This window comes from Myotis daubentonii, chromosome 17 (genome assembly GCF_963259705.1).
Source record: "Myotis daubentonii chromosome 17, mMyoDau2.1, whole genome shotgun sequence".
Lineage (NCBI taxonomy): Eukaryota > Metazoa > Chordata > Mammalia > Chiroptera > Vespertilionidae > Myotis > Myotis daubentonii.
In genome coordinates this window covers 49,690,967-49,707,326 of record NC_081856.1, presented here as the reverse complement: position 1 = coordinate 49,707,326, position 16,360 = coordinate 49,690,967, and the positions used below count along the sequence as shown (strand labels likewise).

Below are 16,360 nucleotides of genomic sequence, written 5' to 3'. Positions count from 1 at the left end.
CCTTCTCCCACATGCAGGAACTTATCCATAGACTCTGGAATATTTAGATTTTGATGTTCTTAAAATTATTGCTGATTAGGATCAGTTAGTTCATGTATCTAAAACTACAAGTTGAGCACTAGGGAGCCAATGGGAAAAGCTACTGTGAGATCCGAGTTGTGCCTTCACTACAACCAGTAAACACAGTTGGAATTCCCTTCTTTGGAGAAGTGGCCAAAGTAAGATCTAGACATCGAGCTGCTGGTGTAATTTGAAAGCTGTACCTTGGAAGGGCTTTCTGTGTGAAATTGTGGCCATACGGGAGGAGCAGGATAGGTATGTCTGAAATTTGAAAAACTTAAATTGAAGTTCATGACACATTTTATATAGTTTTGAGTTTTGAATCTCATAAACATGTTATGTATTTTAAATGAATGTGTGCAATTTGGTAAGAAACCGTGCTTTAAGATAGGAGTCAAACTCATGAGCTAAGTTTAGGCCTGAGATGTGATTTCTTTGGGCCATAGTTTAAAAAAATTCCTCATCAGATGCCAGGTTTAAAAGTGGTAACTGTTTGTGTTTTGTTGTTAAGTCTCCAGTTGCTTAATAAAATCAGTAGCGTAGGCACCAGTTGGTCAGCTGATCTGCATTCAGTTGGCCGGAGCTAAGTGACAAGCATCTCTGTTTATTACGTAGAGCATGTGCTTTCTAATTTAGTAGGTTCCCATGGCTTCCTAGTTTTTATATCTTGCTTTTCATATTCTTTTATATTAGCTACTTGGCCATTTGTGTTTGTAACTTTTCCTTTAAAGTGGGAGTTCTTTTTTTAAAAAAAACACCTATGTTTTTAAAACAATAAGAGAATTGCTATTTTTCTTAGATACAGTATGCACTGTTAAATGTGAAGACAAGTAATAGTTGAGATAGAAGTATTCGGTAAATTATCCTTTTCTTACTAAAGATAAGAATTGTAATTTATTTTCCCAAGCACAGCAGTCAGCTCTTTCACGCCATTTGCCTTTCAGTCAAATATCTACATAGTCTGTAGCTTGGTAGCTTCAGACCACAGGCCTTGGTCTTGTAATCGTGGTGGTTATGACTCCTTCATATTTAGAGAGTTTTCTGTGCTGCTGGTTTCTGTCTGCATTTATAGTTGAATTGCTTTAGATGGTGCACTCGTCTTATTAAGGCTCGTTCTAGTCTCAACATTTACCAACCAGAAAAGAATAATTATAAAAAAGGCCAAACCAGTCAGGCTTGCATGTTTTCTTATGTTTTATCTACTGGAATTGAATCAGGCTCCTGGTATGGGTTCATCATGGGTGCTGTGTTCCATTTCAGCAGAGGCATTTGGTAACACAGGTAATAAATAGCAAAGAGCATCAATTTCCATGCTGTCACCTGGAAGCCTTGAGCCTTCATCATGGTACTCTGGGGACCTCTGTAAAGTTAAGAGCAAAGTATGCATTTAAGATCTGATGGCTTACTCCTCATGTCTTGTCCAGTAACCTGACTAGTAATGTTTCCAGTTTTTTTGCTTACAGGATGCATATCTTTGCTTGCCTGTCATAGCAACTCAATGTTTGTTGAATGAATGATGCATTAATGAATATACATAACTGCTATATCAAATGGGTGTTGGGTATTTAGGAGAAGCAATAAATGGATTTTAGGTTTTGGTGGCATAATGGCCTATGTTTGAATTCTGGTTTGTTAGCTGTGTGGTCTTGGCCACATCACTTAAATTCTCTGAACTTTAGTATCCTGTCTGGCCCTCCAGTCTGTTGAGTCTTCTGCTTTATGTCCACTAAACCTCTCTAGTCTCTTCTCTTCCTGCCTCACTGTTGAGCCAGAGATGAGGATAAACACCACAGACAACACACAGAGTACCACACAAGCATCAAATGAGCATGGTCCTTCAGCATTCTGCAATCTCAAGGAAAGGGTGGCTTGGCCTGTGTACTGCAGATATACCACGGGTGCATTCCAGAAGAGGGACCTTGATCCCTTGTGGCTTATTTATGGAGGGACAGGGAAGGGGTCACTGAATAATTTGGAAGATACTGAGCTTTGTCCATAGCCCTTACCCTTGCTGGCCTGGGAAACACCCTGTTCTTGGTTGTTGGTGTCAGGTCTTCCTGGTTGAGACATAACCTGAGGGAGGTTACGTGATCAGACAGTAGACAAACTGTGTTGTCTCTCCTTGGTCTTCCTCTGTTCCAGGGACTTATTACAGGGACCACGTCCAAGGGTCATAATGAGTGAGTTTATGCACCACGTTGAGTCCTTGTCACTGGGCTAAATTTACCAAAATCTATTAAAAGGTCCCAAAGTGCCCACAGTAATTACGGTCATGTCTCTTGGCTGGCTGTCTTAAATCCCCCACAGACCACATCCTTTGGGTTCTCTTCTGAGGATTCAGTGACTGGTCTTTGATAGTAGGTGGATGGCAGTTGGTGAGATTAAATGGCTCTTGTCTCTCAAGGGGAACTTTCTGCAGGGGCCTTCCCTTCTTGGCCCTGAGCTTCAGCCATGCATAGAAGTTCTCTTAAGTTCATTGGCCATCCGAACTCAGCCATGTGACTTGATTCCATTGCTAGGGGGCAATGTCTCCTATCTACCAGAGTGGTAGAGTGCTTTGAATGCTGAAATTAACCCTGAGACTTTATAAAATCTAGTAAATGCAAATTTTTTTGGTAACAGTCCAGTTTTTTTATAATATTGGTGGGTGTGTTTTCTTAAGTGGTTTTTCCTGCTCTCATCTCTCTCAAACTTTGCTTTCTACTTACATTAATGTTGGCACACAGAATGAATCTTGGGAGAAATAAACCATTTTTCAGAGTAGCCAAAAAATGTTATTCCTCTTAATTGATTTTTCATATCCATGTTTCAGCTCTATGAGCCAGCCATAGGCCTACAATCCATTCTCCACACTGCAGGTGAGGTGGAGAATTTAAATGCTAACCTGTAATGCCCCTGCTTACATAGTTTATCCAGGGATATCAGGATGACAAGGCCAGGATGCTTCATATGGCACACACATTATGTGCATACTAGAGGCCTGGTGCACAAATTTGTGCACATTGAAAGGAAATTAATTAGAAGAAATGTTTTAATATCACTATTCGCCCTTTCTCTATAATAGAAGGGTCAACCAAATTCACGGTCAACAATGACAGATGGAAACACACATGTGCAATTGGCGCCAGCGAGAGCTTTATATATATAGATGAACTTGCTTAATTAGACCTACTTTCTGATTTAGCTAAACTTTTTCTAGCCCAGTGAAGTATCCCAACTTCTCTTCAGGTAATTGTCAGCAACACAGCAGTAAATATCAACATGAAGCAGATTATTATTATAGATCATGCAGGGAGAACAAAGGGTGAAATATTTAACTATAGCAGTGTTTGACTGTATTCTGCACAGTGAGAAAACCTGAAGTCATTTTCAAGTTCCACCATTTCTTACTTCTTTTCAGTTGGGCCAAGTTTCTAAACTTTCTAAATCTCCGTTTTCCGGCTAATGAAAATAAAATAGGATTCTACGGAGTCTCCTATCTACCTATTCCAGGAATTCTGTGAGGATCAAATGAGATGAGACACGGGAAAACGCTTCACAGACATTTGGTTAAAGTGTGAAATGTTTCCACCTGGCTATAAAGCAAGTCGTGTTCCTGGGCTGAAGAAACTGCAAGGAGGCTAGTTGCTAGGGAGAGGAAGCCGGGCATTGCTATGTGACGTCATTAACAGGCACCCACAGCGACTGTTTCTGGGCTGGGGCTGGGCTATGGGCCGCATTTTGTGCCATGGGGCCTCAGCAGGATTGGCTGCAATTTGGTGGGGTGTCACTCCAGGGTGGTGGTGGGGCCTGTGTTCCACTTGGGGGAAGCCAAGTGTTGCTTTGTTGGCACCAGGTCCACAGTGCTGTTTCTTTGTAAATGGCCAGTGCATGTCACAGTAGCTCCTGCGTTGAGCGTTTACCCCATGGTGGTCAATGCGTATCATAGCGACATCGGATGGTTGGAGGGACACTTTGCATATTGGCCTTTTATATATAGAGAGAGATTGTTTTAATCTCCACGTGCTCTATCCGCTGGTATTGGTATTGCAGTATGAGTACTATGTCATGCTCTGGTCCCGGCCTTGTTTGTTTGCACACTCTTCCTTATCCTTAGTGGACGATCCATTCTCAGCTCAGATGTCACTTACTCAGGGAGGTCTTTTTCTGAACTTCAACTAGGTGAGGTCCTATTTTTATACCTTTTCATTATACCGTGTATTTCTTCTTAACACACATCACAAATGTAATAATTTCTCTTTCTTCTCTATATATTCAGGCTCCTTGTGGCCATAGGGAGCTGACTACCTTCATCCCTGTTTCTCTAGTGCCTGGCACATAGTAGACAGTCAATATGGTTTTTTTGACTTATTATAAAAAGGATACTATCTACCATTTGGAGTTATTGTGTGGATGACAGATAATGTCTGTAGTATCTAGCCCAGTATCTGGCACATAATAGATACATAAGAAGTATGTTCGATTGGTAGTAATCAGATTAATATTTTATGAGGTTACAGATGGCTAGGTAGAATGCTGCTTTATTTGAGAGACAGCTTAATGTGGTAGAAAGACTAGGGCTGTAAAGTCAGAAACACCTGGCATTTACTAGCTACAATTTTGGGCTCTAATCTCTTTGAAACTCAGTTTATCCACGTGATACCCATGTCAGAATTGATGCTGAAAGTTAAACGAGAGAGTGGGTTAAGCTCACAGGATGGGTGTTGGTTCACCATTAAGTCTACATGAATAGTAGAGCTGGTATTTTTTTAAGTTAAGGGTTGATGATCTAACATAAATTTATTATCATTAAGAAATATTTGTTTATTGACCTGACATTTATTCATTAATTTCCGATCACCATCTGACTCTAAGCTTTTTTTTTTTCCGGAATAGAATCTAGCATTGTTTTTTGATTCTGTAATCTAAACTAGTGTAATTTCTATCACTTTTTTGAATGAACTATTTACATTTTTAAACACAGTATTTATTAACTTGGGATTCCAAAAGTAGCACGTATTTTAAAGGGACCATTTTTCTTAAACTCAGCTAATTATTAAATCAAAGATTTTGTTTCCTTAAGTAACTTAAAGAAAGCAGTTTCTGTTTATAAATAAGCAGCAAATTCAAAGTATGAGAAGTTGGTCCTTCGTTCATAGCCATGGACAGATTTGACCGTGTGGACACAAGGCCACTGTAGAAGTTACTTAGCTGTAGGTAACAGTGACATTTCATAACCGACAACTCTGCAGATTGGTAAATGTAGTGTAAAGGGTGCTCTCTGATCCTGGTATTCAGATTACATTTTGCATTACTTTGAATTTGAGTTTATAGATTACAAAACTGAATTAGTCTCTCTAAGGTTTTTATTCTGTTAAATAATATCAATTTGCGTGATTGTATTTAGATGATCTGGATTTTATTTTTAATTTATTTTTAATTTTTTAAAATATATTTTATTGATTTTTTACAGAGAGGAAGGGAGAGAGATAGAGAGTTAGAAACATCGATGAGAGAGAAACATCGATCAGCTGCCTCCTGCACATCTCCTACTGGGGATATGCCCGCAACCCAGGTACATGCCCTTGACCGGAATCGAACCTGGGACCTTTCAGTCCGCAGGCCGACGCTCTATCTACTGAGCCAAACCGGCTTCGGCTAGATGATCTGGATTTTAAAGAGAACTTAATTTCATGGGATTTGAAATCACAACATTTATAAATTGTTCACTTTCTAATTAACAAATATCACAAGATACAAACAACATTTAAATCTTTTTTTTCTTTAGAAGCAGCATTAAGAGGTCTTCTGGGAGCCTTGACAAGTACCCCATACTCTCCCACCCAGCACCTAGAGCGAGAGCAGGCTCTCGCTAAGCAGTTTGCTGAAATCCTTCATTTCACACTCCGGTTTGATGAACTCAAGGTAGGATTCCTGCTGGCCTTGACTGTATGAAAGCATGAGTCCTTCAAAGAGCACCAGGAGGGACGCCTGGAGACCTAGCTGAAATGTGCTTAAGTGATGTCTGATGTCCTTAGCAAAAATGGAAAACTGGATATAAAAATTATGGCATGTCTTTTGATACACGCATAGCACATTACCCAATATTCAGCCTTCATTTAACTTCATTTTAAAAAGGTCTTTGAAGGAATATTGACCTTTTCTGATATATTTTTTTTCCTTTCTGCTCACCCAGTTTATCTCAATTTTCTTTTATGTAAAAATGTTCAGGTATTTCCAACCCCTTCAATTTACCTGTCTATATACCTACCTACCTGCCTGTCTGCTACCTCCTACTGTTGGAGGAGTGTGAGTAGAAACAAGCATTATCTCTCCCAGCAGGAGACTGACTTCCACGTTGGGCCCTGCACAGTAGCCAGCTGGGAGCAGACCCTTTGACTTCTCAGGGTCTCGGATACCTTGCCTGGAAAATGGAAGAGCAGGATTTCTAACTTCAGCGTTTTATGATGAAATCTTAGACAATTGTTCTCTTTTATTAACATTCGGAGCACAGATGATTTACATACAAAATGTTAGTCAGTCTGGAGATTGTCCTGTTGACCATGTATGCATACTTCTGGTGTAATTCCAAAGCAAGTGCCTCCAGAGTTTTTCTTCTTTTCGTCTTATGTTTTGGCAAACCACCTTTTAGTATATTACGTGAAATTATTGAGGAAAAGAAGGGAAACTTATTGACCACGACTGAAAAACAATCTGTACATTTTATATGTTCATTGGGGACCGACTGCATTGTGAACATGATATGTGTCAAAAAAGCCATCTTGGTGATACCAGTTTTATTTGTTAAAATGTTATTACAAATTGGGACTGCTACTTCGTTAGTTAAAACTGTATTTAGTAGATTTTCACTTAATTTTTTCAGTGTCATTTAGTACCTACTCCATTTTTCTTTCACAACTGTCTTCTTTAGATGACAAATCCTGCCATACAGAATGATTTCAGCTATTATAGAAGAACATTGAGTCGTATGCGGATTAATAACGTTCCAGTAAGTTAACACATTGAATTAGGGGTGGTAATAATAACTCATCTCTCAGTTCAAGTTCTTCTTTTATTTGTTCATTTGCTCATTCATTCTGATAAAATTAAAGCTAGTAAGTAAGCTGTGGGCAACCACAGGTGTGGGAAGAAAGAGCAAAATGTAGGAAACCATATGGTATTGAACAACCTGCCCCCCCGCCCCACACACACATACACACTTTTTCCCTTAAATTCCTACGACTACAATAAAATTATTTTTTGTCTGTGTGACATTAATACCGGATTTCTCTGTGTAGTCTCATTTTAACGACATAACAATTTGTGAATTGGTGCTTTTGAGTTTGTCCCCATATTCATCGAATGGAATACTCCGAGGAGGAACCAGCCCTGGGAGGGGAGTAGTACTGATGCTGGCAGAGGGGAGAGTGTGGCCTTGGAGTCATGGGCTCTGCGTCTGGCTGGCTGAGGGAGTGGCTTCTGTGCCTGCTCCTGCCTAGCAGAGCACCGCTTCTGCCTTCTTCAGGCTTGTGAGCCTCTGGATTCCTCCTCCTCTTAGCGGTTTCATACCCTTTCTACCGCCAAGGAGTCAGATGTCTGTCATGAGTAAAACCTTAAATTTGAAGAAATAGCTTTTTCTCGGTATGTTGAGGGCCTACCTTGTGTGGAAAAGAGAGAAATTTCTAGGATCAGCCCTAGCCTCTAGTACAGTGGTTCTCAACCTTCTGGCCCTTTAAATAAAGTTCCTCATGTTGTGACCCAATCATAAAATTATTTTCGTTGCTATTTCATAACTGTAATGTTGCTACTGTTATGCATCGTAATGTAACTATCTGATATGCAGGATGGCCTTAGGCGACCCCTGTGAAAGGGTCGTTTGACCGCCAAAGGGGTCGCGACCCACAGGTTGAGAACCGCTGCTCTAGTAGCTGGTTTAATAAAGAAATACTACATAAATATGTAAAGATGCTGAGTGGCATCAGAGGTTAAAAAATACCAAAAGACACCATTCTTTTTTTTTTTCCTTTTTTATTGAATGAGTGTTTTATGAGGTGGTTGCTCCTAAGACAGGTCCTGGGCTGGGGAAAGATCTCTTTTCCAAGAAGCAGCTGTGCCTTTGCATTAGTTAGATTGTGCGGAGCCCAGTTCCTGCTGTGAGATCACCGTATCACCTGCAAATAAGTAAAAGCAAAACACTCAGTGCTCTGTGAAAGCCATCCCTCAAGGCCAGAGACATCAGTCACCTTTCACTGTCATTCGCCGTCAATAGTTATGTCAGCCCGGTCCTTGTCGAGTGAAGCATCTTTCCAAGCGTTTCCCCGTGTCATCTGGTAACTCTGCATCCCAGGTGAAAGCCCCTCGCACTTTCCTTTCAGCAGTCATTCTGATGCCGGAGAGCTCATTGTCTGACCTGCAGGCTTTTTATTCTATGGTGCACTCTGCCCACGGTCATCAGTTAGCTTTCTTTAGAACACGGATGTTGTCATTCCTTTCCTCTGACGCTTTACATGGTTCACCGTCACAGATAAGATGTTAGGCAGCATTTAAGGCCCTCCATGTCCCACCCCACCTTCCTTCCCAGCCTGTCTTCCACTAGTTGCGGCCTCTGAGTACCCTGAACGCATTCAGTTACGGGGAAATACACTTGCATCGACTGGGTGAACCAAAGCCCAACCCTTCTATGAGTCCATTTTGGTTTCTTCTGGTCTAACTTAGTCTCTCTCACCCTCCATGCTATTGTGGATGCTTGTGTGTTCCCAGTGGTTATTTCACTGCTTAATATCATTTAAAATACAGGGTGGGGCAAAGTAGATTTACATTTGTGATTATGCAAAAAGAGCTTTTTTTGTATTATTATTAGTGTATTTTTTCTCATAAGAACAACTGTAAACCTACTTTTGTCCCACTCTGTATTTTTTAAAGAGGTTATTTAAAAAAAAAATTCTTGTTGTCATTTTTAAATCTTTATTTTTGAAGACTACTTGAAAGTCTAAAATATAGTTTAAGAGTATTTACTAAACTAATTTCGCAAGCATGAATGAGACAACACTGCCTCAGTCTTGTACAAATGAGACCCTATGTAATCATCTCTGAGCTGATGGTCAGGTGCTCTTATTTTCCATGCAGGCAGAAGGAGAAAATGAAGTAAATAATGAACTGGCAAATCGAATGTCTTTGTTTTATGCCGAGGCAACCCCGATGCTGAAAACCTTAAGTGATGCCACAACAAAATTTGTATCAGAGGTAAGCATTGCCTGGAATTTCTCTGTGGCGCTCCTCTGCCTGTCTGCGGACATGATGGTCCCAGCACGCCCTGAGACTCTAAATACCAGCTCTAAGCTGGGAGACTCCCAGATATGTGCACTGAGTGCTGCCCCCTTCCCTGAGGCCCACATGTGCACAAGGACCTACCTGTTTGCAGCCTCCCTCTGGGTGTATGGTTGACACTCCAATGGAATTGTGACCAAACCAAAGTCTTGATTTTCCCCCAACCCTGCCTTTGACCCAGTCTCTCCTGTCTCAGTTGAGAGTTCCACTGTAGCCCAGCTGGTGTTGCTCACTGGCCGAGGGTCGACCCACGCACCAAGAGATCAGTGGTTCGATTCCCGATCAGGGAACATGCCCAGGTTGAGGGCTTGATTCCTGTTATAGGGTGTGCAGGAGGCAGCTGATTGATGTTGATTCTCTTCCATTGATGTTTCTTCCTCTCTCTTCTCTCTCTAAAATCAATAAAGACATTTAAAAAAAAAAAAAAAGAGTACCACTGTAAAGGCAGATCTTGTTTTATTATGCGTCACTTTACTGCACTTCACAAATATTGCATTCTTTACAAATTGAAGACAAGACCTCCCACCAGTCAAAAGAGTATGGCTCGCTTTCTTGTGGTTGTCTGGAACCGAACCCACAGTATCTCCAAGGTCCTATACAAATAACTATGGCTTATTATCCTAATTCCTTTCTTTATCTTACCCCTTCTGTCCACCCCATCAGACAGTCTTATTGGCTCCAAAATAAATGCTGAATTTGAAAACTGAACCCCTCTCTTGCTACCTCTCCACATGAGCCCACCTCCCTCTCACCTGGATTACTGCAGTCATGTTCTGACTGTTCTTATTCCATTATAAGAACTCTTGCCCATTATAGTCCTTTCTCCAAAGAGCAGCAGAGTCTTCTTAAAACAGAAACCTCATTTCCTTCCTCTGCTCTACATGTTTGTAGTGACTTCCCAGTTCCCTCGAAATGAAATCCACCTAGCTCCGAGCCTCCAGGCCCCCGTCTGTTGGCTGCGCTCTTTCCACCAGCCCCAGTTTACACGCCTCTCAGGAGGGAGGCCTTGGCTGCCTAGCTGGTAGCTGTATCCCCAGAGCTTAGAGCAGTACCTAGAATCTAGTGCATTTTTTACAAAATTAAAAGTAGAAACCGAATATTAAAGTTGCCAATTTTTCATGTTATGCTAGGTTTTATCTTACATCTATGTGCTAATTCACTTTTACTCTTTTTGTTCTCCGTGCACCTTTACAGAATAAAAACTTACCCATAGAAAATACCACGGACTGTCTGAGCACCATGGCCAGCGTGTGCAGAGTCATGCTGGAAACGCCGTGAGTATCGTGTCGGCTGGTCTCTCACTTTCATAATCCTGTGGGATGGTTGTCCAGATGGGAACATGTCTTAATTGTAAGGTGGGAATTAAGGCGATCCCAAGTAACCAGTGTAATATGTGAGCAAAATTAAAATAACTTGGCAGCTTCATGGAACTTCTGGTTAAGTGTCAGTCCAGCTGCTTTCAAGGTGCCTGAGACCAGCAAGACTAACTCAGACTCTTCCTAATGGAGATTTTTGTGGTGCTTTGGGGCGAAGGGGAGGAGTTTTAACGCTCTTTCAGTGTTGCTTTTCATACATTCTCTCTCCTTTATTCTTCTGCTAACCCCTTTTTCTCAGTATGAGTTCTCAGTCTTCATTTTCTCACCACTCGCCTGAGTCCCCTACTGGGTTTCTCCTCTCACACCGTTCAGGATGTCTGCCACATGTGGTCATAGGCAGAAAGACTCCACCCGGATTCCTGAATATATGGTCTTACTAGATAACTGTCGTTTTAGTGGAGCTCTGCATTTTCCAAAGTCCTATTCTGTATGCCGCCTCCCAGGAAAACCTTACAAGCAAGAGGGCGGCTATCGCCCTCCTTCCTCTCTTCCTCCTCGCTTAGGAGAGTGAGGCCTGGGGAGTGAAGGGATTGTGCACAGTGACCGACCCCACACGCGCCTGGACCCTTCATCCCGGGCTGGGACTCCTTCTGCTGGGACATGATGCCTTTTATATGGACAAATGAGAGAATAATACAATCAAATTTTGGAGAATTAAAATCCACTAATACAGTAATGTGTTTAGATAAATCAGCCCAGACACACTCGCTCTGTTAAGCTAGTGACTTTTTTCATCATATTGGTGATAGCACTTATTCCCAAACCTTTACTTGGGGCTACTTGGGGTTTCTCAAAAATGGTCTGATCTCTGCTAGCAGAATGGGCAGTAAACTCAGGTGCATGGAGAGCCCATGGGAGGAAAGTGCTGACTGCTGCACACACCTGTCTGGGAGCGCCATTGCAGGGGAGAGGGGCGGCTTCATGTTAGCACCTCTTACAGGTTAACAGTGCGTCTTCCCGCATCAGCTTGAGAGTTGAATCAGCTCATTCATTTGTGATGAGCCTCGTGCATCGTGTCTTCTCTGCCCTCCAGGGAATACAGAAGCAGGTTCACAAACGAAGAGACAGTGTCGTTCTGCTTGAGGGTAATGGTGGGCGTCATCATACTCTATGACCATGTACATCCCGTGGGAGCATTTGCCAAAACCTCAAAAATTGATGTAAGTGGCCTTGTTTTATGTAATTCCCAACACTTGCTATAACCGAAAGCCAGAGGCTTTTCCACGTTAAGAGCCGGCAGGCAGCACCGTTCGTCTGTGACCCGGGGGCCCTTGGCCTCCTCGGGTGGTGCTCCTACAGCCTTTGTACCAGCGGGAGAATGACTGGAGGAGTATTGTCGTTTAGAGCACGTCCTTGTAGGGAAACCTCACACTCCTGCATATTGGGCAACATAAATAATCAGACATAAGAAAAAATTGTATCCTTCATTCTCTTGACCAAAGGCCATTTCAGACAAAAGATTTATATCTACATATGCAGGGTGGGGTAAAAGTAGATTTCGCTTTATAATTACACGAAACACAGAGTCTATTCTGTATTAATTATTAGTTAATTGCATTATTTTCCATGCGGACGATTGTAGGCCTACTTTTGCCCCACCTGTATATGAAGCGCCAGTAAAGGTGCTGCAGCGAATGAAGGTGAAGACCATGCATTTCCCTCCTCCAGTTCTAATAATCTGGGGCTCTGGCCTGGGTTTCTCTGTTTTGTAACTTCTCTCCTCGCCCTCTCACATCTGGTTCATCAGAATTATAACCAGGGCTGGGTGGGAATTGTCTTCCGGTTCCCTTTCCCAGCGGGGCAGGCTCTCAGCACCTCCTGTCTGGATTGCTGGCTGCCTTCATTAGTGCCCATCATATGGAAAGAGAAGTGAGTTCATTTATTGAGTGATTCCTGTGTCCCAGGAATTTTTCACTTAATCTTTCATTTACCTCAGAAAATACTCCTAAGAGAAAGGAAGTTTAGGGAAATTAAATCGTACAATGGCTCGTGAATGGTGAGCAGGATTTGGGGATTTTGAGCCCACGTTGCCAGGGGTGTCTACCTGGAGGGGCCTCCTTTCCGTGCCAGTGTGTGTGTGTCATCCTTTAAAGGCCACTCAGCACCCTTAGGAAGTCCTTCCTTAGCTCACCCGGGCTTTCTCATTGGTGGCGCTTCAGGTTGACTGAGTTGGTTCTTAAAAAATTTTGAAGACACTGGGGGGGGGGTAGGGGAAGCCGGGGGATTATTAAGGGCGGGGGGGAAAAAGGAGACATATGGAATACTCTTTGTAATACTTTAAGCAATAAAACAATTTTTAAAAAATTTAAAAAAAGAAAAAGAAAAGCAAGCTGACAAAAAAATTTTTGTTTGACAAACTGAAAATAATAAGACTTGAGTAGATATTTTTTTTTTCTGTTTAAGAGTAATTACATCTGTAGTGTGAGTTCTGTGGTTGTGGTGCTAGTGTAAGTATTACTGTTTTGAAAGTCATGCTAGCTGAAAAAAAGATGTCTCACCTTTTCTGTTGTCTTTTCTCCTTAGATGAAAGGTTGTATCAAAGTTCTTAAGGACCAGCCTCCTAATAGTGTAGAAGGTCTTCTCAATGCTCTCAGGTGGGTGTATGTCCGTGCACACGTGGGTCAGAACAGTGCATGTGAGAACGCGCTTCAGAGTGGGAGGAGCACAAGGCTGTGGACGTAAATGTTCGTTTAGGAATGTAAAGATCCCCTTCTTATTGGTAACGTTGCTTCAGCTGCCTAGGAAGCATATGTTTGTCTCTTTACCTCTCTAAGCATTTACTTGAGTGCAGATATGTCTTTAATTTTTAAATTGATTGGGAATGAACTTAATAGGAATGGAGTTTACATTTCTTTAATTCGGAGAGACTGTGTATGTGTCTGCTTAAATGCTACGTTCCTTAAAGCAGCTGTCTATGTGAAATTCTTATAAGGCAGATTGATACAGCATTACGTTCTGCCTGAGATAGCTCCACAATATACCCATGTTCAAGCCTGGGGAGCCTGTTCCCATTGCTCCTCGTCTGGTCCGAGCTTTGGTCACCTGGACCCCGTGACAGCACCCCGGTTGTCCCTCTGCTGCTCCTTCTGCTCCCTCGGCCCAGAGCGACCCTTTCAGACCATCAGTGAAGTCACACATCGCTCCCCTGCTTCGTGTCCTGCCCTGGCTTTCACTGCCCTCAGTAATCCCCACTCTCCGCCCTGCGGCCCGCAGCCTCTGGGCGAGCTGGTCGGTCCCCGCTCCGGCTTCCCTCCTTTGCAGCCAGGTTACCCTTCTGCGTGCAGGCATCTTATCTCTCTTCCTCTGCTCGCTTGTAAGCTCCTGGAGCCGCCTGGCACACAGTAGGCTTGCTTCTTGGATTTCTGCTCTTTCTGACAGGAATCCTGTCATGAATCTTCTTTTAAAATACGAACCACTCTTAGCGATTCCCTTTTAGATTCTTAATTTGTGTTTACAAACTTAGAGCAAAACACCCCTGCCTGGAAATAAGGTGCCTGGAGAACTGAGACACGGGATGTGGTAGGTAGACTGTCCTGAAGCTGAGTATGTGGAGCAGGGCCGCTGCCCTTTCTGTGAGGGCAGTGAGGAAGCAGGGATCTAGGCCAGTAATGGCGAACCTTTTGAGCTCGGCGTGTCAGCATTTTGAAAAACCCTAACTTAACTCTGGTGCCGTGTCACATATAGAAATTTTTTGATATTTTCAACCATAGTAAAACAAAGACTTATATTTTTGATATTTATTTTATATATGTAAATGCCATTTAACAAAGAAAAATCAACCAAAAAAATGAGTTCGTGTGTCACCTCTGACACGCGTGTCATAGGTTCGCCATTACTGATCTAGGCTCTGTGGACCACGTGGCCCTGTCCCAGCTCCTCAACACTGTGTTTGTAGTGAGATGGTAGCCATAAGCCATGCTGAAGTGACTCAGTATGGCTGCTTTCCAGTAAAACTAAAAACTCAGTTCGTATGATTTCCATGTTAACATGAAGTATTACTTTTATTTTGATGCCCCCCCCCCCCAACCATTTAAAAATGTAAGAATATGCTCAGCTCACAGGCCATAGAAAATAGGTAGTAGGTTGGATTTGGCTCAAAGGCTATAATTTTTCAACCCCTGAGTTAGAACAACAATAATTTTCCTGAGTGAGAAGTTACAGTCAATTATTTACTTTAGAATTTAACCAGATCTTCCCAACAGGGCAGTTCTAACAGTTTCCCAGCTGCTGGCTCTGCGTCTGAAAGGCGATGGGAGGACCAGTGCGGAGCCTGAGCCAGCTGACGCGGGAAGGGACAGGCCTGACTGACAGAATGTTGCCTGGCCAGTCGCTCTGCTTGTCGTAGAGCCGGATGCCAGTGATGATGTGTGTTTTCTAATTCCCTGCAATGGGTGTTTCTTCCCGTTAGGTACACAACAAAACATTTGAACGATGAGACTACCTCCAAGCAAATTAAATCCATGCTGCAATGACACTCCAGAGCGAGCGCCTGCAGTGACTCGGATGCACAGTTTTTAGTGATTGCAATTACTCTCTCATTTACTCTCGCTTTAGTTCTTCCCTCTGTTCCTCTGCCCTCTTTTTTAATCATGTTCTTGTTCTTAAGACTTCTTTTCTGTGCCAAAATCAGTCAAGTTATACCCTGGAGGGGTTGCCTTTCAGACAGGCCACCTGAGGCAGCTAATCATGCATCGCATTGGGGTCTCCACTGAGAGAAATTCTATGACTTGAACTAAATATTTTTAAATGTGGATTTTTTTTGAAAACTAATATTTAATATTGCTTCTCCTGCATGGCAAAACTGCCTACTCTGCTATTTAAAAGCCCTCAATGACTTTATTTTCTACTGCCGCTTTTTTTCATGTGCAGCCAAATGAAAATGTTTAAATTAATTGTGTTGTACAGATGGTACCCAACACAAACTTTTTTTAAATTAGTAAGATTTTTGTTTAAAGTTTTAAGTTTGCATTTTGACCTTTTTGTAAGGATGTATGTTGTGTGTTTAACCTTTATTAACTAACGTTAAAACTGTGATGTGTGCGTAGAGTATTACGTATGCATGTTCATGTTTAAAGAATGGCTGTTGATGATAAAATAAAAATCAGCTTTCATTTTTCTAAGTGTGGCCTGGTTTCCTGAGGTTTGGTTTTAGGCGTCCAGGGCTCTCCCCTTGTGTTTTTATGAAATGCACGTACACATTACACAATTTCCCTTTTAGGAGAGAGCTGGGTCTTTTGAATAGCATTTTTCTCTTTATTGTCTGTGTGTACCCCGTTTTCATTGCTTTCGTAAGCTTGCCGAGGGCAGTAAGACCAACGATGAGGGACTGCTAGCCTTGCTACCTCGTGTGGATGGAGTAACTGCAGGACGTCCACTCTTGCGGGGTCTGGTTTCCCAGGAGCGAGGGGGATGGGCAGCTGGGCAGCAGGACGCAGAGTGGGAGGAAGAGCCTTCATGCGGGGAGGGGAGTGAGCGTGAGGGGCTTCCCAGGAGGAGCTGAAGTCCCCGATCCCCTGCGTGGGAGAAAACGAGCGTGTTCGTCTTTCAAGGCCCTAAAACCTTACTCTGTGAATGTGCAGGTGCGAGATGCTGCTTAAAGGCTGTCTAGTCCACGCAGG

The 16,360-nt window shown here is 42.5% G+C and overlaps 1 protein-coding gene across 10 annotated transcripts in view; it reads left to right on the top strand.

Moving 5' to 3' along the window:
- Window positions 1-15,862, top strand: part of CYRIB (CYFIP related Rac1 interactor B) — a 113,921-nt gene extending 98,059 nt beyond the window's left edge. For 8 of the 10 annotated variants that reach the window (XM_059672291.1, XM_059672295.1, XM_059672294.1 and 5 more), the window contains 7 exons: window positions 5,828-5,964; window positions 6,971-7,048; window positions 9,166-9,282; window positions 10,561-10,640; window positions 11,776-11,902; window positions 13,266-13,336; window positions 15,151-15,862. In XM_059672291.1, coding sequence (XP_059528274.1) covers window positions 5,828-5,964; window positions 6,971-7,048; window positions 9,166-9,282; window positions 10,561-10,640; window positions 11,776-11,902; window positions 13,266-13,336; window positions 15,151-15,214 — 674 coding nt within the window. In that variant the 3' untranslated portion in view covers window positions 15,215-15,862. The remainder of the gene's footprint in view (window positions 1-5,827; window positions 5,965-6,970; window positions 7,049-9,165; window positions 9,283-10,560; window positions 10,641-11,775; window positions 11,903-13,265; window positions 13,337-15,150) is intronic. The other 2 variants (XM_059672299.1, XM_059672300.1) reach the window with 2 other exon arrangements.
- Window positions 15,863-16,360: the final 498 nt, after the last annotated feature.